Source organism: Microcaecilia unicolor, chromosome 12 (genome assembly GCF_901765095.1).
Source record: "Microcaecilia unicolor chromosome 12, aMicUni1.1, whole genome shotgun sequence".
Lineage (NCBI taxonomy): Eukaryota > Metazoa > Chordata > Amphibia > Gymnophiona > Siphonopidae > Microcaecilia > Microcaecilia unicolor.
Window position 1 is genome coordinate 49,064,370 of NC_044042.1, and position 25,856 is coordinate 49,090,225.

Sequence of the window (25,856 nt, forward strand, 5' to 3'; positions counted from 1 at the left end):
TCTTGCCTATTTTTAAAAAATTACTGCTTGCTTGGATTTTTCATTGATTAGGAGGGGAGATGTTACCTTTCTAGAATTTTATCAAGATACAAGTTAATGAGGTTCATAGTTTTTTTTTTTTTGTTTGTTTTTTTAAGTCTAGTAAGCTTGCCGTTGAAGTGCCCCTGGACCTATCTTCAACGTTTGATGTAGTTGATCAATCATTTACCTCTAAGATATGTTGCTTAGTTCAGGCTAGGAGGTAGAGTCTTACAGTGGTTTGCATCTTTCTTACAAAGCAGTGTGGGGTATGTTCCTAGACCACCATTTTATGTGCATCACAGTACTAAACTAAACAACTCCAGATTGGATGCTACTGCTGGCATAACAGCTATGGACCTAATTCAGCAGTTTGCTGTTCAACCCTTCTATGTGTAAAGGATACTGGACTTACTGCTGCAGCATTGACTTTGTGGGTCAAAAGGTGAGCAAAGACCCTGTGACTTGTTTTGCTATTGTGTGTATTTAATTGGTGCCTAAGACTAGCCACACTCTGTGCAGAGCTACCAGTTACGTCAAAATATTGCATTTGAGAATGGACTCATAAGAACATAATAGCCATATTGGGTCAGACCAATGGTCCACCTAGCCCACTATTCTGTTTCTAACAGTGGCCAATTCAGGTCACAAGTACCTGGTAGTAACATTCCATGCTACCGATCCCCAGGGCAAGCAGTGGCTTCCCCCATATCTGTCTCAATAGCAGACTATGGGCTTTTCCTCCAGGAACGTGTCCAAACTGTTTTTGAACCAGATAAGCTAACCACTGTTACCACATCCTCTGGCAACGGAGTTCCACAGCTTTGTTGAGTGAAAAAATATTTCCTCCTATTCGTTTTAAAAGTATTACCATGCAACTTCCTTGAGAGTCCCCTAGTCTTTGTACTTTTTGAAAAAGTTAAAAAAAAAATTGATTCACTTTTACCCATTCTACACCATAATGATATGTCCCCTCGTCCATCTTCCAAGTTGAAGAATCCTAACCTCTTTAGCCTTTCCTCATATGAGAGGGGTTCCATCCCCTTTATCATTTTGGTCTCCCTTCTTTGAACCTATTCTAACTCCGCTATATCTTTTTGAGATATGGTGACCAGAATTGCACACAATACTCAAGGTGAGGTCGCTCCATGGAGTGATACAGAGGTATTATAATATTGTTTGTCTAATTTTCTATCCCTTTCCTAATAATTCCTAACATTGTGTTTGCCTTTTTGGCCTTTGCGGCGCATTGGACAGAAGAATTCAGTGTACATCGTCTTTTTCTTGAAAGAGTGCTGACTTCTAAGATGGACCCTAGCATCATCAGCAGGCTTGCGGAACATGTATTGCAGCAAAAAACTGAGGCTCCTATGGTAAAGCATTGTGTGGAGCATGGACATAAATTTGCAGAACTACGATGTGTGGTGATTGATCAATTAGTACAAAATAAATGAAGGGGAGTCATCTCTAAATTGTTGCAGCAAAGTGAGCAGTGATGGATATATAAATTATAAACAGTGGCTCCGTTGGGATTGAATAGACCAATGGAATGGGAAACATTTTTTTGAATAATCTTGCTGTCTTTTCGTATGATTTTTCAATGATTGCTTTGGGGTCATGTACCTTTACATTTTGATGACAATGGATTGGTTGATCATTTCTTGGCATTTATTTCTCTCTCATCACCATTTTGTGTCACACAGCTAGGTGAAACAATGGGGCCCTTGTTGGGGTAGACAGACTTACACTTGTTAGAAAGCTCAGGATGTGAGAAGTTACCACATGAGAAGCTACTAGTTTGCAAACTGAAGAGAAAGGACGTTGAAAGTGCACATAAGTGGCGCTGCATTTCCCTTTGACCTGGGTTCCGTCTTGTGGAACTATTATTTATAATTCAAAAAAATTTTTGGACTGCTTTGAAAAGATATGATGGTGGCTGGAGTTTAGTTTATTGACTGTTTTTTTTCGACAGTGCTTTTTTCTCCCCATTGAGAGTTGTTTCTCACTGCCATTTTTTCCAGTTTATAATAGGAAGCCGGCGATAGTTAAACACAATTAGGATTGATTTGAAAGTCAGCTGACTGATCCCCCAGAGTAGTTGAGGCTTCCGTATTTTAAAATTATGTAACTTTTCATTACCATGTGGTGCCTCTTCATACAGCCATAAGCAAAATTTCTTGATTAGGTTTTTGGTACAATGGGGCTCATTTTCAAAACACTTAGACTTACAAAGTTCCATAGGTTACTATGGAACTTTGTAAGTCTAAGTGCTTTGAAAATACGCCTCTTTGTCATCTGGTCATTTGCTTATTTCTACAGGCATTTGCCCTGGAAATTAAAAGTCATATTAACTTTGAGCTACCGTCCTCGTTAATGAGCCTGTGGTTCAAAGATTTCATTCGATATTGTATCTGGCTGTATATCTGTTCCTCTGCCCATCTTAGCACATCTGCTCACTGACCCTTACCAGGTCTTCTTGAGTTGGTAGGGAAGACATTCCAGCCATCATCAATGGATCATATATCTTGCATTTGGAGCTTCCACTAAAAGGTCATATGGCATGGTTATGTAAGCTCCCAGAAATCAGAGTAATAGTTCAAATATTTATTTATTACGTGTGAGCCTAGCCAAGCCAAGCCAAGCAGAGCAGAGCCAAATGGGTACATTAGTGCTATCCTGTTAGAGAATATTGTTATTCTGATTTTTCCTTGTCTAGACCTGAATGTGAATGATAAGATTTGTAACTGAACTATTTCAAGGAATTTACTTCATACATTATTGTTGCTATGCTAAATAAACCACTATTTTTCCAAAATCTTGGCGGGTCAGACTCTATTATGAGCATATGAGGGAGGAATATTGAGTCTAGGGGACAAGTGAACAGGTGTGATTATTACCCTAGGCCAGTATTTCCCAAGTCCGGTCCTGGAGTACCCCTTGCCAGTCAGGTTTTCAGGATAGCCACAAAGAATATGCATGAAAGAGATTTGCATATATTGGAGGCAGTGTATGCAAATCAAGTTCACGCATATTCATTGTGGGTATTCTGAAAACCTGACTGGCATAGGGTACCCCAGGACTGGACTTGGAAAACACTGACCTAGACATATACTCACCCCCCCACAGCAGGCCCTTTTATGTTTCTTCCAGTTCTATGTTTTCCTGTTCCTACTACTCCATCTCCTCTAATGCTCCTCAAGAATCGGTTCTTGCTACTCTGCTCTTCAATCTTTTCCTAAGCCCCTTTGCCACCTTAGTTCAAGACCCAGGAATTATGTGAATGATATCCTTTTTCTACCTATCTATGCTCTACTGCCCTCTATTCACAGCCTGCCAATTGCCTTACCATCCCCTTAGCGACTCAGTTTAAGACTAGACTCCATCAGGGCATTCCGTCTTCTTCTTTCTGCCAGGACTTTGCTTCTTATTATGCTTCCAAGAACAGGGGTTCTCAATCCAGTCCAGTAATCCCTTTTTAATTTTTGTTAATACACATGCTATGGGTATTTGGTTTCATTTTCCTCTTATTTTACTTATTTTTAGGGTATCTATTTGCTTGATGGATGCCTTTGCTCTGCTCTTCCCCTGTCCCTATAGATCATGTTTTGTATTTAAACGTTGAATATCCTTGTGCATTGCTTTTCATTTCTAATTTATATAGGATACACATAAGAGGGTCCCTAAAGGGAGGGATTCAAAAAATGGCACCCAAAGTTAGGTGCTGGGAAAAACCGCACTAAAGCAGTGTTTTGCAGAGGGCACTCTATATGGAATGACCTTTACAGAATACTAGCTTAACGCAGATCTTGCATATAACTTTGGACGCGGCACATACGCCTTACAAACCTAGTGTAAATGTTGATGCCCAACTAATAGCAATTAGGCATGCAAATGAGCTATAACATTGTGCCTAAATCCCAGAAATGCCCCTCCCATGGCTACACCCTCTTAAAGTTGTGTATTATGAAATTTAAATGCGCATGTTATAGAATAAGGCACACGTTCACACCCAACTCCAAATTACTGCCAATTAAGTGCCTGTTAATACCAGTTATTGATATTTAACACCTAATTAGCTAATTAGTTTGCACACGGATCTGTGATCCATGCCCAACTTTGGACAACCTATATAGAATCTGGCAAAAAGTGTCTCTTGTCCACAGACATTTACTAGTGATGCAGCCCAGAGGGTGAGATGGTTTTACAGACACATATTTTTGGGAGACATCTTACAGAGAGACTAGTTTCTATGTAGCAAAGGAGCCTAGAAGATTCCCTCCCCTTTCCTTCTAGCTTTCCTTCTTCCAGGGAAAGATGGAACTCCTAGGCCTCTAGAAGAAAGAATAGAGCTTGAAGCCCAGGAATACCTCAGTTGAAAGAATGAAGATCGAACTTCTGGTTCCATTCATGGGTACCTCAACTGTGTTAAGAAGTGTATTTACAGTCTGTAGCAAAGGAAGACTGCCAGGCATGTGAACTTGCCTCAGGATTTTCTGCACCAGAAGGTATCAAAGCATGTCTCCTAGAAGATTCTCAGAAGCGAGACCATCAGGAGACTTCACTTTCAACCAAAAACAGTTATCAAGTTCCTGCGTGAATATGAGAATCAGGACCCTTACCCAGTTATCGATACAGCTAGAGTCCCCGAGTGGGATAGTCTATAAAATGTATCCTGCTAGGGGATTTGGAGAAGTCTTACAGATCCAGTGCCTGTGTGCTGTAAAATTATGGGATTTGTTCGTTTGTTTTTTTCAATATGGAGAGGACTAGAGAAAAATGCACATATTGACTAAGCTATTTACACTTCACAGGTATTTCAGTAAATGCTATTTTTAGAACAACCTCAATCTGTTTTGGCCATGTGATCCGTCTACAAAGAAACCGAAGTGATTTAAACCCAAGGCCCTTGGAAACTGATTTTTCCCTTCTGTTGGAAAGGAACAAGGAACCCCATGGGGTGTTCAATAGCACTATATCTTCCTTCAGGGCCCCTGAATAAAATCAGAGAGTAGAACAAAGGGTTCATATTTTAATTCGTTTCTGATTGACTTTTAGATCAACCTTATCTTAGTTTCCTTATAAAGCAATCTTAAGGTTGTCATCATTACCTGCCCCCACCTCAAAGTGGAATTAGAAATAAGAGCTCCTTGATCTAAAATATAGACACTTTTTCTTAGCCATTTTGGATCAAGTCTAGATCTATGGAAATGCAATAGGATAAAATCAGGACTGGATCAGTTACTTTGGATTGACCTTGATTAGTTGGTAACCCTATTGTTTAGAAACCAAAAACAAAGCACCAAAGCCAGCACTGTTAACATATTTCCCAAGGTTTTCTTGAACTGCTCACAGCTTAAAGATATTCCGCTCCCTAGAACAGTGTCAGCCTTCTCTCTTTTGGAGACCCATGTGGGAGGCAATGTGGGAGATAGTCCTTCATACATTGGAGCAAGGGTTCTCATCCCAGTCCTTGGGCACACCAAGCCAGTCTGGTTTTCAAGATATCCACAATGAATATGCATGAGATAAAATTGCAAGCACTGCCTTTATTGTATGCAAATCTAACTCATTATGGATATCTTGATACCTGACTGATTGAGCTGAGTACCACAAGCATTGGACACCAAGTGTACACAAATCTCTCATGCATATTCATTGTGATAATCCTGAAAATCTGTGCCTCCAGAAAAAGGCATGGAAACACTGTTCCAGAATACATGTATACTAGAGAATGACACGGGGACAAAGTTTGTCCCCATCCTATCCCGGTGGGATGTCTCCATCCTCGCAGGTTTTGTCTCTATCTCCATTCCACCACCGCGGGCTGTCTCTGTCCCCGCCCCATCCCCACAGGATCTGGCCCTGTCCCATCCCTGTAGGCTCTGTCCTCATCTGCAGAAGCCTTGCACACTTATGATTTTATATTTAAATCTTTTTATTAAAGTATAAAAAGGAACATATGCTGTACAACTATTATTATTGTTTTCTATTTGTAAGCAATGAGTAATTATAATAACCCCCCCTACCGCCAGCACCACCCTCTACCCTTCCAGCCCCAACAATAGCTGATTTGTACTACCCCAAGGAATCCTAATCCACCCTGTTAAAATGTCCAGGGTACAAAATACAACCAATTCTGTATGCCCTAGTGGGGGAGAAATATGCCCTATGAAGCACTGGCATGATTTTTTAATTTGTTGATGAATAAGTCATCAACAATCTCAGGGTTCAGTCTAGCACTGCTGTCTTTCACAGTCCTTCCTGCAATAGAAAATGTCTTCTTAGAAGATGTGCTGGTAGCAGAAATGTACAGGATTCCCCATGCAAATTTTGCCAGTTGTGGCCAGCATATTTACTTGTTTATCCAAAAAATCTAAATATTGTCATCTGCATCACTCAAACATAAACAACAGTCTAGTTTATTAACAGGCTTCAGTGGCGTTCCTAGGGGGGCTGACACCCGGGGCGGATCGCCGATGCACCCCGCCCCCCTGGTGCAGCGTCCCCCCCCCCCCCCCGAAACAGCGCAACACCCTCCCCCGGCAAAAGAACCCCCAATTCCCCGGCAAAAGAACCCCCCCCCCGGGTGCACGCCGCTGGGGGGGGGAGGTGCCGCGCGCCTGCCGGCTCTTTGTTTTCATGCTCCCTCTGCCCCGGAACAGGAAGTAACCTGTTCCGGGGCAAAGGGAGCATGAAAACGAAGAGCCGACAGGTGCGCGGCACCCCCCAGTGGCGTGCACCTGGGGCAGACTGCCCCCACCGCCCCCCCTTGGTACGCCACTGAAAGGCTTCAAAGTAGAAAATGACATGGGGGATAAAGTTTGTCACCATCTCCGCTCCGTCCCCACCTCGTCCACTCAGGCTCTGTCCCCATGTCATTCTCTAAATGAGTACACATAAAAACAGCCCCAGCCCCAGAGTCATATCTGTTCAGTGAGCACATACCAATAAACCCCATTACGCTGAAGGACAGCAACAGAAACGCCGGGTAGAATGTTAGACTTATGCACAAATGTTTAAAAAGCTAAGTGGATTCCCCATCTTACCTGGAATAATTGAGACCGTGTCTTTCTCCCAGGACACCACAGTAACATACTCCTGCACTGAAGAAGGAATGAGGCACTTAAATACAGCCACACTGCCACGCATTGATCTCTGATCCTCCACCCGCACTGTGTACGGTTCCCTGAACACTGGAAGGACAGCAAAGAAAAGCATAGTAAACAGTCACCTTAAGTATAATATTTGAGATGACTAAAAATGGATCCTTTCTAATTCAGTATAGAGCAAAGCTGTGGAGGGTTCTCCTGCTACAAGCAACATTTCAGAATTAGTGAACCCACAATCTAGCTAGTAGATATCCTTCTTTGAAGCAGAAGCATCCCGAGCTTGAATTGCACCTTGTGCGACACACCCCCTAGCACTCCTGCCCCACAGCCTCTGCAGAGAAGACAATTTTTTAATCCCCCCTCCCCCCCGAATCTCCCTTGCACCCTGTGCAGCTGCACCACCCACACAACTCTTGAGACAGTTGTGAAGAACCTAGTGCAACAATGCACTATGTCACCCTCGTTCACGGAAATTCACATTTAATAATAAAGTGTCTGAAATTTGGAGTTGATATGCCTACACTTGTACTTCTTATTTTTTAAATACATGATTTTATGTATGCAATGGAGTAAAACCCAAATAAGACCTGCTTCTCCTTTTAAACAGGAGCCAACAGATGAGCCCGCTGCCAGCGTTCCCTCTCTCACCACATCATCCACCTAGGAAGCAGCAATCAGATCAGTGTAAGACCCAAGAGATCCTCTCCAACTTCTTTGTTGGGAAGAGGCACATACAAAACCTTGAAGGACTCACAAACGAATGCCCATGGTATCACTCATAGAAACCCACACATTTAGTTTAATGCCTTCAACCCTTCAGTGGGAAAAGAGCCCCCAAACTCTGTCATCTTGGACTAAGAGCTAGGGGAAGGATAAAGGGAGACATGAAAGAGCCAGGAGTAAAGATCTGGAACAGAGCCAGTGGAATACAGTAATCAGGGTATGTAGGGCAGGCGGGCGTTGACATTCGGGGGTGCCTGGCTTTATCCATCCCCAGCTGCCCTACTCTTTTTCACTGCCGCCACTCTGCCTCTAGTCAAATGGTCTGTTGCACCAACACCGTGTACTCCTCTGAGTCACAAAATTAAGTAGTTAATCTGTGGCTGGAAGGAGCATGCATTGCTGGCACTTGGCACACCAGACCTGTTTGACTAGAGGTACAGCTGTAGGATAGGTGAGAGAATGGAGCTGGAGCTGAAAAAGGGAGCGGGAAGAGAGAAAGGAGATGCTGGGCTGGATGGGGGGGGGGGGGGGGGTGACAGATAGCTTGCAGGGAGGTGCCAGAAACCCTAGCATCGGCCCCGATCTTGAACACAACAGAAATACCACTCCAACACTCCCCTTCATACTGTAATTCAATGTAAACCCCTGACTACTATTGGCTATACATTAGTATTCAAAATAGCATGCATAAACAACATCAGATGGGAGAAAAGGAGAGAGAGAGAGAGAGAGAGAGAGAGAGAGAGAGAGAGAGAGAGAGAGAGAGAGAGAGAGAGAGAGAGAGAGAGAGAGCTACAGTGCAAAATACAAAGATAACAGAGATGCACATTTCCCAAAGCCGATAGAGAAAAATAAAAAAAGATGACTTACAAATAAGCACAAAAATCTTAGTATAATCCTTGGAAAACAGCAGGTATAGAGGCAAAAATACATTATACCCTACCATTAGGCCACAATCGTAGTCCAAGCAGAGACAATACAGACCAATGTAAGAACCTAGAAATTGCTTTCACTGTTTCTCTTCTGTAATTTATTATTTTGAACCAGCAGTTCCTTCCTGCTCCTTTCTGCTTCCAACTTCATCAGAACTAGGGCCAGGATCTGGCATCATAAGCCTTCATTCACAATTACCTGGGATTTTTAATCCTCTATTTCAGTGGTTTTCAACCTAGTCCTCAGGACCACCTGGCCAGTCGGGTTCTCAGGATATCCACAATGAATTTGCATGAGAGAGATTTGCATAGGAGAAGGCGGTGCATACAAATCTCTCTCATACATATTCATTGTGGATATCCTGAAAACTCAGCTGGTTAGGTGGTCCCTGGTCCTGGACTGGGGCTGCTTCTAAAACCCTGTAATCATAGACCCTGAATCTTGCTACTAGGTGTCATCCTTAAGCAATGATGATGACTCCCTCCACCACCCATCCTTACCCTCTCTTCTCCTTCTGCCACATCCCTAACTATCCTGGTGAGCAGAAGCCTTCTTCAAGGTTGCCACTGAACCAAAACACCAGCCAAACTTAGAAGTAATAAAACTACAATCACATACTTTCTCTTCTTCAGTTGAAAATCACTTTATTGTACTGACCACTCGTGTACAAATTGCTATATCAGTAATAATTTCCTGAGTCTGACAGAGACAGATCCTGTAGATCAGGGGTAGAAAATTCCAGTCAGAGAACCTCAGGCAGGTCAGATTTTTAGGATATCCACAATGAATATGCATGAGATAGATTTGCATTTCAAAGAGGCAGTGTAAATCTCTCATGCATATTCGTTGTGGATATTCTAAAAACCTGGCCTGCCTGGGGCTCTTGAAGATGGAAATTACCTATCCTTGCTATAGATCATTAAAATACTTGAAGGACCAGTAATTTCTCTATAGTCATAGGACAGTATGTGCTAAATTTGTATCATTGTTAATTTCAACTGGCCTGTTAACAGCATAGGCAAATGAGTTAATGGCATTTACATCTGTGTCCAACTTTGCAGCAATTTGAAAAGGCACCAAAAGCTCACTTATTTCTGCAAGCCTTTGATATTTGATGATGAGATTGTTTAAACCGAGACTTTGGACATTTGTATTATTGTAAGTGATTGAGTGTTTTTCTGTTTTATTCTATTATGAGTCTTCTGTACCACTTTCATATAGGCTCAAAGTAGTTTACAGTAAGACTATCATATCCTATACGGATATGAATCACAAATCATTTATTTATTATTATTATTTATTGCATTTGTACCCCACATTATCCCACCTTTTTGCAGGCTCAATGTGGCTTTCAGAGTGTTGTAATGATATAGTCGTTACATGGTTTGAAATACATTCGGTAGTAAGCTGAAGGTAAAGAGGGTTTAGATGGCAGGTGTTAGGTAAGGTCATGTGAGAGGTGTTTTTTTTTATGTACTTGGGTGGTTTAAGGAATGGTTTATTTCATTAAGGATGCTTCTTGTAGGCTTTATTGAAAAGATGTGTCTTCAAAGCTTTGCAAAAGCTAGTTAGATTGTCCATGGTTTTCAAGGCCATGGGTAGTGCGTTCCAAAACTGTGTGCTTTTGTACTCAAAGGTAGTAGCATAGCCCTGCTTGTATTTCATTCCTTTACAGCTGGGGAAGTTCAGATTGAGGAATTTGCGGGCCGATTTTTTGGCGTTTCTGGGCGGTAAGTCCGCTAGGTTTAACATATAAAGTGGGGCATCTGCGTGAATAATTTTGTGTACGGTCATGCAGATCTTGAACTCAATTCGTTCCTTGAGCGGAAGCCAGTGCAGTTGCTCTCTTAGGGGCTTCGCACTTTCATATTTAGGTTTTCCAAAAATGAGTCTGGCTGCGGTGTTCTGGGCTGTTTGGAGTTTTTTAATGGTCTGTTCTTTGCAGCCTGCATACAGAGCGTTACAATAGTCCAGGTGGCTTATCACTAGTGACTGTACTAGGGTGCGGAAGATGTTTATTGGGAAAAAAGGTTTTATTCTTTTGAGTTTCCACATCAATTGGAACATTTTTTCGTTGTATTCTTCACGTGGGTATTGAGTGTGAGGTTTCAGTCATTTGTATCCCACATTTTCCCGCATAGCAGTAGAGTAAACCTCAGATCTAATTCTATAAAGTAAACAAATAAGATTTTAAAACCCTTTGGAAAAGATGATAATTGGATATCAATCTTATGGATACTGGTATTGTATTCCAAATTTTGGGACCCTGAAACAAAAATGAAATTTCCCAGATGGATTTTAATTTCATTTCCTTTGTTGAAGGAATATCAAGTGTTAGATTTTTTTGTGCTTCTTAACTGTCCTCTTATGCCTAAAGGAGGTATTAATTGCCCTATCAAAAATGCATTCATACCATACCCACATTTATATACTTGACATGCTATTTTAAATTGGCTATGGGATTCCACTCTCAACCAATGTAGTCTCACCAAGAAAGAGTGGTTTTGCTAAATTTTCCCAAACCATATAGCAGGCGAGCTGCTGTGTTCTGTAATAGTTGAAGACAATTCTTTGTTTTAATTATGATTTAGATATAACGAATTGCAGTAATCTAATAGAAGGATAAGAATTGTCTGTGCAATAATTCTGAACCTTGGTGGACTTAAAGAAGAACTGATTGTACGAAATTTATGTAAATGGAAAAAAAATTCCTCACAAGGGCATTAATTTGAGATTCATAAGAGACCAGATTATGCCCAATACTTTGGATTTGGATTCTATCTTTAAAAATACATCCAAAGAAAATTTTATTATTTCAGTAGAGACTTTTTGATAATCCCCATACCATGCCAATTTTGTCTTTTGCGTACTAACTTTCAGAAAGTTTGAAAATGTCCATCCTCTATATATATTATTTCAGTACTAGAAAAGTATGTTCCAAGGTTTTCTGTACTGGACACAAAACAAAAATGTGATATGATAATGAGAATATATTCTGTGAATCCGCCCGAATGGTTCATGTAATCATTATAGAGATATGGTGAAAGTGGAGATCCCTGAGGGACTCCACAACCTGACCTCCAGCTCTGAGATGTTTTCTCACTCTTCAAAACATTAACTTCTTGTTCTCAGAAATGCTGAAAAACAATCCAAAATTGTTCCTCCAATACCCATTTCGCTCAGTCTAAATAATATTAAATCATGATCTATGGCATCAAATGCCACGAATAGATCGAGCTGTAAAAGTATAATCTCAGATCCCTTAGCTAGATATCGCTTAATTTCAGTTGTTAATAACAGCATAGTTTCAGTAAACCACGCTGAGGACAATGCAAACCAGCAGAATCTTCTAGAAAAGAGGAAAACTGAGCTGCTATCACAAATTCCAAAAGCTTTGCCAACCACGGTATGCTTAGGTTTTAGTGAGGTATAAATTTTTTACATAAATAAAATTTCAGAGCCTATGATCGAAAGTTGAAGTGATAGAGGGATGAGACTTAAAGAGGGACACAGGCACTTTTCAGTTCACATTTCAACTTTATTTAATATACTGCAAATAAGCTCCCCCTTTTACAAAGCTGCACGGTAATGCCAACACAGCCCATTCACTTTGAATGGGCTGTGTCGGCATTACCGCATCGGCAGCCGTTATCGCAGCTTTGTAAAAGAGGGAGAAAAGTATTAACTAAGGGCCTCTTATCAAGCTGCGCTAGCGGTCCCCAGTGCGGCAATCCTGATAAAGCCCATTCACTTTGAACGAGCTTCATTGGCATTGACACATGGGAACCGCTGGTGTGGATTCATGAAGCTCTAAATTGTTTATATATAAAATAATAGGGGGAAAAAAAGAAAAGTAGAGAGAGAGACGCATGTGGGAACCTAGTTTACAAAATATGTGTTACAAAAGCAATATAATATCTATAGTTTTTTGTTTGATTTAACAAAAACTGTCATTTCCTAATCTTAGGTTGTAATTCTAAAGATAGGCATTTCGGTGAATAATTAACTCCATGTGAATGGCAGTTACTTCCTCACACACCATACTAGCAAAAAAAATGCTCTGCTCACTTCAGCAGCCCCAACATGAAATGGCTTCTATAATGAAGTCATTCAGGGTCGATTAACCCTTCCCATTTTTGTAAACCACACTACTTTATCTGTTTGCTGTAAAGAATTTACTGCTGCCGTGCTCTCTGCTTCTAGTTGGTTTTCTGCTGAGTTTTCTCCTTCAGTTCTCATCCTGGATTACGGCCATTTATGGCAACTAAATAAAAGCGTTTTAAAGCAGCAGTTCCAGAGGGCTGACATGCAGAACGTACCTCGCTCTTATTTTTTTTTTATTGGCAATAAAATACACAACTCATTGACAGAGCAGAACTAAGAAAGCCCAAGGTCCGAGTGCCTCATCTATGTTGATTCCTTTGAGTTTGCCCCAGATTCTTGTTCCCAGGCAGGGGTTCCTGATAAGACACAGCTAACGTGTGATGGCCAATCTTGAAGCAATTGCGGCACGCACCCCATACTTTCCTGATATGTATTGGGGACCACGTTTACATTTTGGTTGAAGTAAAAAAATCTACAAATTAGTTTGTTGGCACAATTTACAGAAGACAAACCCCACAGAGTAACTTGTGTACAAAGCAGTTGGTGGTGGGAGGTAGGGGCTGTTGTCTCATTAGGTGTTCTTTACAGTATGTGTACCTTGACATGCCTTATGTTCCTGGCTATGCCCATCTGGTTCTCAACAGCACACATGTGGAAACTTATCACCTAGCTTTGAGAGTTATGCACTCAGACAGTATGTGCTGTGCATTAGCCTGTGGAACTCCCCAGTTTGACTCTTAGGCTGAGATGTCTGCTGTCCAGGTGAACAGAACTACAGATGTTCCAAAACCAGTGATCACTGCCTCCCGGGGGGTGGGGAGGGGGTAGTACTCATTGCATGGGAGTGATACCTAGACCAGAGGTGGGCAATTTTTATACACAGAGGGCCACAAGAATGTTAGAACTATTCCTAGTCAGCTGCAACATTATGTAATATCAGAACTGGAAATGGACAGAGCTCCATAGACCTTCTGCGATTTAAAAAAATTAAGTAAAAACGTAACTAAAAATAAGAGAAACACACTGCTAGAGTGGCTGTTCTGAAAATATTTGCAAAATACTTGTACAATATTTAAAGTTATTACCAAAACTCTGGTTAATGACGTTTTCTCTGTATTACTTCCCATAAACCACACAAACCCACTATTCAAGTTTTGGAATTAGCACGACTGGGAAAAAAAATTTGCCTTCTTGGTAGCAATAAGAACATAACAACAAAAGTGTTGCCATACTAGGATGGACCGAATGTCCATCAAGCCCAGAATCCTGTTTCCCACAATGGCCAATCCAGGTTACAAGTACCTGGCAAGATCCCAAAATAATACAATACATTTTATGCTGCTTATTTGATAAATAAGAAGTGGATTTCCCCATCTTAATAATGGCTTATGGACTCTGCTTTTAGTAAGTTATTCAAATCTTTTTTAAACCCTGCTATGCTGATTTTTCCACATTCTCTGGCAATGAATTCCAGAGTTTTATTACAGGACGAGTGAAGAAATATTTTCTCCAATTTGTTTTAAATGTACTACTTAATAGCTTCATTGCATTCCCCGGTAGTCCTAGTATTTTTGGAGAGAAACAAGCGATTCACATCCACCCATTCCATTCCATTCATTATTTTATAGACCTCTATCATATCTCCCCTCAGTCTTCTCTTCTCCAAGCTGAAGAGCCCTAGCCATTTTAGCCTTTCCTCATAGGGAAGTCATCCCATTCCCTTTATCATTTCCGTCGCTCTTCTCTGTATGTTTTCTAATTCCAGTATATCTTTTTTGAAATGCGATGACCACAATTGCACACAGTATTCAAGGTGTGGTCACACCATGGAACGATAACAAAGGCATTACAACATTCTCATTTTTGCTTTCCATTCCTTTCCTAATAATACCTAACATTCTATTTGCTTTCTTAGCCACTGCTGCACACTGAGCAGCGGGTTTCAAAGTATCATTAACCATGACACCTAGATCCTTTTCCTGGTCGGAGACTCCTAATGTGGAAATTTGCATAATGTGGCTAAAGTTTGGGTTCCTCTTTCCCGCATGCATCACTTTGCACTTGCTCACATTAAATCATCTGCTATTTGGATGCCCAGTCTCATAAGGTCCTCTTGCAATTTAACTAACAAGCTTAAATTACCTCACTAGTTATTCCCATGTCTACATCAGTTGTGTGTGTAATTGTTAATTTTGTCAAACCTTATTCTGTAACTTGTGCATGCTAATTTGTGTTCTCCTATGCACGAACTATGCCATGAGGAATCCTCAGGGTCTTCTTTCCATCCCTTCCTACCACGTAGCCAAATCTCAAACAAGTTGAAGGGAGAGATACAAGACGAGAGAAATCCACCAGTGCATTCTAGACCTGGTCTGGCAAAGCTTTCTCCCAAATCATTGATGAATCTGGGCTGCCTTTTCCTGGGTGCAATGTGCAAGGCACAGATATTTAGGGACCCCTTTACTAAAAATGGGAAAAGATTTTGCTATAATTGTTGGGGGCATGCCTGGCATCCTCTGTAGTTCCCATATTGACGTGTTCTTTACCATGTGTTAAGATTGCAATTAGCACAGGAGGCATTAAGTGCACCTACACTAACTGAACAACTGACAACGCAAAGTACCATGCACTAACTATGGTGCGCAGACCATGTCCATTCTCTGCCCATGACCCACCATCAGTTAACACACATATTAGTACATGTGGTCATGTTACACACTAATTCATATGATAACTGCTTAATGTACTTTAGTAAAAGGGCCACTTAAATTTTTTTCCCGCACATATATTACCGTATTTTTCGGACTATAAGACGCACTTTTTTCCCCCAAAATTTGGGAGGAAAATGGGGGGTGCGTCTTATAATCCGAAGGTAGATCTGGCTGGCTGGCTGGCTGGCAGGCCGCCTGCCCTCTGAGTTCGGGATCGCCCTCCCCCCGGCCCTGTCACCACTTCTCCCTACTCACATCACGCGATCTTCCCTGGTGGTCTAGTGATGTCGGGGCAGGAAAGAGCCCCCTCTTTCCTGCCCAGCGCGCTGCTCTCCATCCTCCTGTATGCAGCCTGAAGGTCTCGGCGAGATTCAAAATGGCCGCCGAGACTTCAATTCTCGGCGGCCATTTTGAATCTCGCCGAGACCATCAGGCTGCATACAGGAGGATGGAGAGCAGCGTGCTGGGCAGGAAAGAGGGGCTCTTTCCTGCCCCGACGTCACTAGACCACCAGGGAAGATCGCGTGACGTGATTAGGGAGAAGTGGTGACAGGGCCGGGGGGAGGGCGATCCTAAACTCGGAGGGAGGGATTCAGACAAGACGCACCGGAGCACCTAGGTTTTAGAGGAGGGAAAAAGGAAAAATTTTTTTTTCCTATTTCCCTCCTCTAAAACCTAGGTGCGTCTTATGGTCCGGTGCGTCTTATAGTCCGAAAAATACGGTAATTTGTTTTTCTTTATTCAAGATTTACAATTATACGCATCCACAGTGGCGTAGCAAGGGCGGGGCAGTGGGGGTGGTCCGCCCCGGGTGCACGCTGCTGGAGGGTGCAGAGAGCAGCCACGTGCCTATCGGCTCCGCTGGTTCCTTGCTCCCTCTGCCCTGGAACAGGTTACTTCCTGTTCCGGGGCAGAGGGAGCAGGGAGCCAGTGGAGCTGACAGGCGCGCAGCTGCTCTCCAGTGGCGTACCAAGGGGGGGCGGTCCAGCCCCGGGTGCATGCCACTGGGGGGTGCCGCGGCGTGCGCCTGTCGGCTCCGAGTTCGCTAACTTCGCTCATTCGCTGCAGCTCCCTCTGCCCCAGAACAGGTTACTTCCTGTTCTGGGGCAGAAGGAGCTGCAGCGAATGAGCGAAGTTAGCGAACTCGGAGCCGACAGGTGTGTGTCGCGGCACCCCCCCTAGCGGTGTGCACCCGGGGGGGGGTGTCATTTCGTGGTGGGGGGCGTGCTGCACCCGGGGGAGGGGCGCATTGGCGATCCGCCCCGGGTGTCATCCAGGCTAGGAACGCCACTGCTGCTCTCTGCACCCTCCAGCAGCCAAGAATGCACCTGGGGGGCGCGCCGGGGAGGGTGTTGTACTGCACCCTGGGGGGACGGACGCCACTGCACCCGGGGGGGGGGGGGGTGCGCAGCCGACCTAGGAATGCCACTTCGCATCCATAAACATGTAAAAGTAAATACACCAATGGTTAAAAAGAGAAAGGATAAGAAATATCCTATCAATTAAGAAGAGAATATAGATGCTTTAGCCCACATTACACACACAGAGAGAGAGAGAGAGAGAGAGAGAGAGAGAGAGAGAGAGAGAGAGAGAGAGAGAGAGAGAGAGAGAGAGATTTCCTTAATCTTATTGCTGTTATTGATATATCTGCTTAATTTTCAGGTTTGCTGCTTATCAGGAGTACTGTACCATACTATGGGCCCTGTTTACTAAGCTGCACTGTAGGCGTGCTAACTTTTTAACTCACGCTAATGATAAATATCATTAGCATGTGCTAATTTTTAACACTCGCTAAAACGTTTGCACGCCTACAGCACAGTTTAGTGCCCTATATTTTTTAATCAATTATTTTAACTTATTGCCCTTCATTAGATATAGGAGGTCATTTCCAAAATAACCTGCATAACTGCTTAGTCTTCAAGTACTTTTACCTGCTAGCTTTGCACCAGTTCTCAAAAGGAAGATGTACACTTCCAGAGATTGACACCTACTTATTCTGAAGGTATTTTTTCCCTTCAAAAAGTGTATCATTTTGAAAATACAAACTTATGAATATCTTTGCCTCCTCAGCTGGATTTCCAGGATTAAAAGATGTGTGTTATTGATCTCCAAGCATACGTTTACCTGCAGAAGGCCTCAGACCATCAAAGCCTTCAGGTAAAATAGCTGTAGAAAATGGTCTTCCCCCGTGTACCCCACCTAGAATCCTGATAGGCCACATGCACCATACAAAGAAACAGAATACAGAAAGAAAAACAGGTCAGCTTTGAGCACTAAGCAGCCAGCCTCCCAGCTCCTCTCACCTGCTTTGACTTGAATATTAGGACTCCTGATTTTGCCAGCGGAGTTCTCCGCAGTACAGAAATACTGGTTGTCGTGAATAAAGCTATTGAAGGCAGAGGGGGAAAAGGGGTAGAGCTGTAAGGTCCCGTTGGCATGGACATGCCGGATGTGTGGCACATCATAGATGTCATCCCCAGTGGCTAGATACCATCGAAGACTAGCGCTGGGGGACCCTGCTGCTGGGCAGGGGATCACAACCCCCACTGTGCTGGAGAAAGTGACCTGCTGCAGAAACTCGTTCACAAAGTACAGGCTGGTTCCAACATCTTCAGCACATGCTATAGAGAGAAAAAAACAAAAGAGGAAAAAAGAGTTATGAAGTGTGAATTCCAGGGGACACAAAAAGGAAAAATATTTACTCATGTTCCCCATCCTTTCCAACCCTAGGCCTCCTTCCTCACCAGGACAGGACTGCTGAGAGAGAGGACTGAGGGGGGGGGGGGGCATAATTCCCTGGGCCCAGCCTCCAAGGGGGGGGGGGGGCCCTAGCGTCTGCAAGCTTCTTCCTGCCTGCTTGCTTCTAAGTCTGTCTCTCTCCTGCTCCTGTGTGCCAGGACCTGGATGATTGTATTAATGAAATAACCTGGGTTATCGCGTTAATGCAATTATCCAGGTCCTGACAATGGACCGAGGGAGGAACAGTCAGACACAGGAAGGTAAGGGAGCAGTGGCTCGAATGTGTGTGTGTGTGGGGGGGGGGGGGGGGGGGGGGGTGCAGCACAGCGGCCAGGTTGGGGGGTGCTGTGTCTCTTGGAAGACCCTGCACCAGGACATCATAAACGAGGATCAGTGCTGGATTTAGGCATAAGGTAGACAAGCTACAGCTAAAGGCCTCGCAATCCAGAAGACCTCTCAAAATTTCAGACTTTTTTTTGGCTTTTAGAATTGTATGTGGCTTTTTATGTGCAAAGCTGGCATCCACAGTTGAAACAACAAAATTCATAAAATTCACTTTACATACCTTGCTATTAAATAATTAAAAGGCATATATATGTTTTCAATTTTTTCATGGTGACCCAAGGTCCTGTGTTGGTACGCACCTTTGTGAGACCTTCTGGTATATCTTTTTAATAAGGGGCCCCCAAGCTTTATATAGCTTAGAGCCTCACCAAGTCTAAATCTGGCACTGACTAGGATGCTTCATTCATTCGCGTCATTTAAAATAAAAGCTACAATTATATATTTAGTGGAAGTTTCTTGCAACAGAATGAATCAAATTGCACCACATTAGCAAGATTTGAGAAGGCATTTTAACATGCATCTGACTTGGACAGTCACTCTGTTCACTCAGGACAGCACTAGCCGTACGATTTAACTATTCCACCACATGACTGAGCAAACTATAGGCTAAGGTTACCCAATTACATGGCAGACTCAGGGATTCTCAATTCATTCTTTGGGACACACCTAGCCAGTCAGGTTTACAGGATATCTATAGTGAATATGCATGAGATAAATTTGCATGCACTACCTCCACTCTGTGGAAATCTTGATTAGGTTAGTTCAGGGGGCTCGCAACCCAATCCTGGTGCCTATCTCGGAGCGGCCACAGGAGGGAGCCCTGCATACTTCTGTCCCAGGCCAAACCTAGAACACGTTTAATTATATGTGGTTAATCTTGTATATATTATGAACGTATGTATTGTTATCCACCTAGAACGAGTGGATTGTGCAGAATACAAATAATAGATAGATAGATAGATAGATAGATAGATAGATAGATTCCCCCTTTAAGAATTCACAGATGCTGGACCTGTCAGGGAAGAAGGGGGATCACTGCCCTTTTAAGAAAGGGGAAGAGGCCAGCATCCCTACAGGTGGGGGAGTTAAGCAGAGGAAGAGGTTTAGAACCTGGAGACCTTTATAAAGCACTCCCTGGAATGAGGAAGACCAGAAAAAGAGGGGGGGGGGGGCCCCTAGAGGATAAGGAAGAAATCCTATCTGTAACTACAGAAGATGGATGAAACTGACTGACAACTGCAGGATGTAGACTTCCAAGTCAAGGAAGACGTAGTTACCTTAATGGGCTACTGAGTGCTAATCTGGCAATTACTACTACTTAACATTTCTAGAGCGCTACAAGGGTTACGCAGCGCTGTACAGATTAAGAAAAAGGACAGTCCCTGCTCCAAGGAGCTTACAATCTAATGGGTGAAATGTCAAGTAGGGGCAGACCAGATTTCCTGAATAGAGGTATGGTGGTTAGGTGCCGAAGGCGACATTGAAGAGGTGGGCTTTTAGCAAGGCTTTGAAGATGGGCAGGGAGGGGGCCTGGCGTATGGGCTCAGGGAGTTTGTTCCAGGCATGGGGTGAGGCGAGGCAGAAAGGGCGGAGCCTGGAGTTGGCGGTGGTGGAGAAGGGTACCGACAGGAGGGATTTATCTTGAGAGTGGAGGTTACAGGTAGGAATGTAAGGGGAGATGAGGGTAGAGAGGTAGGGAGGGGCTGTAGATCGAGTACATTTGTAGGTTAAAAGGAGAAGCTTAAACTGTATGCGGTACCTGATCGGAAGTCAGTGAAGTGACTTGAGGAGAGGGGTGATATGAGTGTACCAGTTCAGGCGGAAGATAAGACGTGCAGCAGAGTTTTGAACGGACTGAAGGGGGGATAGATGGCAAAGTGGGAGGCCAGTGAGGAGTAGTTTGCAGTAGTCAAGGCGAGAGGTAATGAGAGAATGGATGAGAGTTCGGGTGGTGTGCTCAGACATGAAGGGGCAAATTTTGCTGATGTTATAGAGGAAGAAGCGACAGGTCTTGGCTATCTGCTGGATATGCACAGAGAAAGAGAGGGAGGAGTCAAAGATGACCCCGAGGTTGCGGGCAGATGAGACGGGGAACAATGGGGGTGTTATCGACAGAGATAGAGAGTGGAGGGAGAGGACAAGTGGGTTTGGGAGGGAAGACAATAAGCTCGGTCTTGGCCATGTTCAGTTTCAAGTGGCAGTTGGACATCCAGGTCGCAATGTTGGCTAAGCAGGCCGATACTTTAGCCTGGGTTTCTGCAGTGATGTCTGGTGTGGAGAGATAAAGCTGGGTGTCATCAGCAATTCTGTGTTGGACTGTAATTTGGAGTAAACACTTTGTCATTTGGGAGTAAGACTAACAGCCAGGAGTTGAGGACAGGAACGTAAGATGATAGTGAAATATTGTCTTGTTCAAAGGGTAGAGACTGTCTGAGTCCCTAACACTCCAGAGGAAGGGCTCAGTTAATAATAATAATATTTTATTCTTCTATTCCACATGTGCCAGAGCTGGTTCAAAGCTGATCACATTACAGAAGAGCCGGTACAAGCCGTGAATACATAGAATGATTTGACATAGTAGATATACAATTAAAATTACATAATACAAGAAAATTCAGGAAATAATGATCGCTATTATACAACAAATTTATGAAATAGCTAAACATTTGTAGGTGAAAGAACTGTATTGAAGGAGAATTACCCCCACAGAGTTCGTTGGTGGAGGCTACATCCTTGGCTGATTTGTCTAGGCCAGGCGGGGGTGCCTAATTTGCATACTGACAAAAGCCTGCTACCCAAGTATGTTTTGTAATATGGAAAGAGCTGAAATGCTGAGGAAGTACCAGAGCTCGGGTTTTGTTTAAGGAAAGAAGGTGCTGGCCAGAACGAGGGTGTTTGACAGTCACCCTGAGTGTGATGAGGCTCAGTATCAAGGACTACTCGAGTAATTGCCAGTGCTGAAATCGACCATCTCTGAGCTCTTTTCTTAGAGACAAATTTCTTAGTAGGATCTTGGTTGAAAGCCTGACCCTAACAAAGGCACCATGGTTGTGGTTAGTCCTAAAACCCAATGGCAAGGTTTTCAGGATATCTATAGTAAATTTGTATGCACTACTCCATGGGTATTATGAAAACCTGACTGGCTAGGTCTGTCTTGAGGACTGGGTTGAGAACCCCTGAGCTAGCCTAATCATGAAATTTACTAGCAGAGATCCGCATAAAGATTAAGGGGAAAAAAACCCAATGTGCTCAGACCAAGCCAGTTGCCTCCTAGGTTAGAAGACATCCTAGGGATTAGTTGATGCCCCTCAGGAGTCTTTAAGAGCAGGAACCCCGATGTACTAAGGGACAATTTTTTTTTTCTCTATCCTTCCAAGATAATCCTGTTTACATATAATATTTAATGAATCTGATCAACCACCATTCAAAAACAAACATCAAGAGAATAAGGCAGTGGACAAAATATTCAGTTCCAAAGATTTATAACCATTTAAAAATATATATATATTTAAAACTTCTTGAAGCATTAAATTGGTAAAAAGGTGAATTGACCAGGAAAGTACCACCTGCAAAGAATTACTGGCAAAAGTAATATTTTTCTCAATAATCTTTCAAAATATTTTCCCTTTCATATGGAATGAAATAATTGTTTCTTTAAGCAGAAAGTGGACTATTTGAAATGCCAGTTACCCCAATACCTTTTACAAGCTCATTAGTAAAGGGGGAAAAAAACCTTCAAATAAGGCAAAAAAACAAACAAACCCACAGATAATCCACAGTCAGAAAATAGAGAGTTGGGAAAAAAAACCCCAAAGCAAAATGGTAAAAAGTCTAAGGGGGTCTTTTACTAAAGCTTAGCTTGAGATATCTGCAGAAGAGCCCATAGGACTAAAATGGACCCCGCTGCAGATAACTTGAGTAAAAAAAAAAAAACCTACGCTGGTACAAAAGTCACTTGTCCGATGTGGCCATGTTTTGGCTTGTGCTTGCTTCAGGGGCATATGATGTTACCTTAATGGGGAATCTCAAATTTAATTGTCAAAGCTTCAAACATCCAGAAACCAGATCTAGTCAGTTCCTTTGTGCAGTTCAAGAACTCTGTTTGAAATTTTGACAATTAAATTTGAGATTCCATAGAAACAGGTGCAACTGAAACATGGCTGCTTCCAACAGGTGACTTTTGTACCAGCAAATGAACTACACTTTATTAAAATTTTTTTTACCATACTGCTTTGTTTTCTTGATTTTGTTTTCCAGCACTATTTTCTGACTGTCATATAGTATAGTATGCATAGAAAAATATTTGTACACCTAATTATTTTCAGAGATTTTCCCCATATAAAAACACATTCAAAGGAAGCATGACAAGTTCTTGTTTTTAATATCGTAGCCGCGGTAACATAATAAAGTTAGAAAATTACTGCAGTGCTATTGGTTTAAAGAGAATCATCAGGGACCTTTGGTGATCTCAATTTCTCTGTGTTTATGGGCAAACCTGCTGCCTCCTCTGGATTAATATTCTCATTTTAACTTATCTGCCCCTCTGGGGGAGGGGGGGGGGCAAGGCAGCAAAACTGCTCATTGCATGGCCGTTATTAGCGCTTTACTAGCTGCAGCTATTCACAAGCTATCAGAAAGCAGCCAGGGAGCCATTAACTGCTTTACCATTCAAAGCACCCCTGTTTCCTTCCCATCCTATTCATTTAATTATTAGGTTGGCAAAGTGAAGGGAGGGGGGGAAAGGAATGAGATACTTAGGAGTTAGTAAATACATTTCTTTCATTGCTAGGCACCCCCTGAACTCAACCAAACATCTACAAGAGTGTACTAATCATCTGAATACAGAGAGGACACACACACACAAAGATGCAAATATACATCACAAGGAGAGGGATATTAATCATCTGAATACAGAGAGGACACACGCACACACACAGTTATAAATATACATCAGAAGGAAAGGTATACTAATCATCTGAACACACACACCCCTAGAAATATACATCACTGGGAGAGAGAGAGTGTACTAATCTTATATATAGATATAGATATACAGAGAGACACACACACACACAACCTACAAATATACCTAACAAAGCAGAAGTTCCCAATCCATCTGGGGAACCCGGTCAAGGTTTAAAGGATATCCATAATGACTATGGATGAGGCCAATCTGCATGCACTGGACACTCAGCAGGTGTAGATTTTTCTCAAGTATATTCATTCTAAAAATCTACCAACTCTGAGTGCCAGTGGGACCGTCAGCTTTGGTAAATAAGGAGAGAAAGGAAGTTTTTTTTTTTTTTTGGTGGAGGGGGGAGGAGGAGACAACCAGAGAAGAGGCAAGAAGATCTTATAGAATTTATAAGATACGTGGGTCATAGCAGCAGCATTTAAATGGGTACCTATATTTGGTGCAGTGGTGCTGAATATACAGGTACTGTAGCAACCATCAATGTCATTATGGGCTGGATTCAATAAATAGCGTTCAAACATAAGATTCTGAAAAAAATTGATGCTAAGCATTTTCTGTAAAGTGCATGTGCCCTTTATAGAATAGCACTTAAGCGTGAACCTTGCGCCTAACTGAAACCCGCTGTAAATGCTGGTGCCTAAGTTAGGAACACTAACTCCATATTCTATGACTACATGCACAAACCTTTGGAACACTCATAACACACTCATGCTTCTCCCATGGCCATAACCCCTTCCAAGATACGAGCTATGGGAGATAGACGCACTGCCTTATAGAATAACAAGCAGCCAGATGCGCAGGCAAATATGTAGCCTAGTGGTTAGTGCAGTGGACATTGATCCTGGGGAACTGAGTTCGATTCCCACTGCAGCTCCTTGTAACTCTGGGCAAGTCACTTAACCCTCCATTGCCCCTGGTACAAAATAAGTACCTGAATATATGTAAACCGCTTTGAATGTAGTTGCAAAAACCTCAGAAAGGCGGTATATCAAGTCCCATTTCCCTTTCCCTTAATGAGTGCCAATAACTGGTTGTTAGCACCCAGTTACTGATGTCATCGAGCTCATTAAGCAATTAATCCGCCCACTCTTTTTGGGCACATGCAGAAATTTATGCACTATAGATAGAATCCGGCCCTGTTTAGTTCAAGTATTGCTTATCCATACCGCAGCTGAATATCATAACTATACTGATGATATCTGATTCCTGCCCTCACTCCACCCTCCCTCCTCTCTAAAGATTGCCAGAAATTAGGTGCCAGGATGATGCATGCTAAGCGCAAATTCTAGAACATCAATTGCATGCATTATTGCTGTTATAGAAGTCCATAGTTACGCACCTAACTTTAGATGCAAGCACCTACACCAGCTCAATGATATGTGTACATGCTCACGCCTATTTGCTGCTAGTTATACACATAACTGCTAGTATTCTATCATCTGTGCATGCAAGTGCTGGGCACACCCCTGACCACCCTCATTACTCTAGTCCACACCCCCTTACCCTTACATGCTTTGGATTTTGCGCATACAGGGCCCCTTTTACCAAGCTGCAGCAAAAGGTGACTGGTGCTGCCGTCAGCGCATGTTTTACACACGCTCCGAGGCCCCCCTTTACCACAGCTGATAAAAGGGAAGTCTCACTTTCTTACAGGAAATGGCCATGTGGCAAGTAAAGCACTTGCCATGCAGCCATTTCGGGGGGGGGGGGGGGGGGAGCACTTACCATCACCCATTGAGGTGGCAGCAAGGGCTCCCATGTTAACCCGGCAGTAACCAGGCAGCGTGCGGCCCGGCCCGGTTACTGCCGGGTACACTCTGGCGTTACAAAAATGTAGCACTGGAAATAAGGAGATAGAGCAGTTTTTAAACTAGAATGGTGGGGAGGGGGGAGAGGGGGGAAGCTGACAGTTGCCCAGGAGCACATGGTTCGGTGTGGAGTATCCTTGAAGGATACTATTGAAACAGGACATTTAGGGAATCCCAGTAGAGAGGTTTCAACAATACTGAAATTAAGCCAGGTGTGCTTAATGAGAGCGCAGCATAAAGGATGCACATTATCCCCTTCAGCTTCTAAGCAGCTTGTAGATCAAAGGAAAAACACAATTTAAAGCGTCTGTATATAAATGCTAGAAGCCTAAAAAATAAGATTGGAGAGTTAAGAGTATATAGCACTAAATGATGAGGTAGATATAGGCAT

General features: G+C 42.8%; 1 protein-coding gene across 1 annotated transcript in view; it reads right to left on the reverse strand.

The window, feature by feature from the left end:
• Positions 1-25,856, reverse strand: part of DSCAML1 (DS cell adhesion molecule like 1) — a 465,245-nt gene that overhangs the window by 406,892 nt on the left and 32,497 nt on the right. The window contains 2 exon segments of the mRNA XM_030221589.1: positions 7,065-7,211; positions 17,902-18,219. Coding sequence (XP_030077449.1) covers positions 7,065-7,211; positions 17,902-18,219 — 465 coding nt within the window.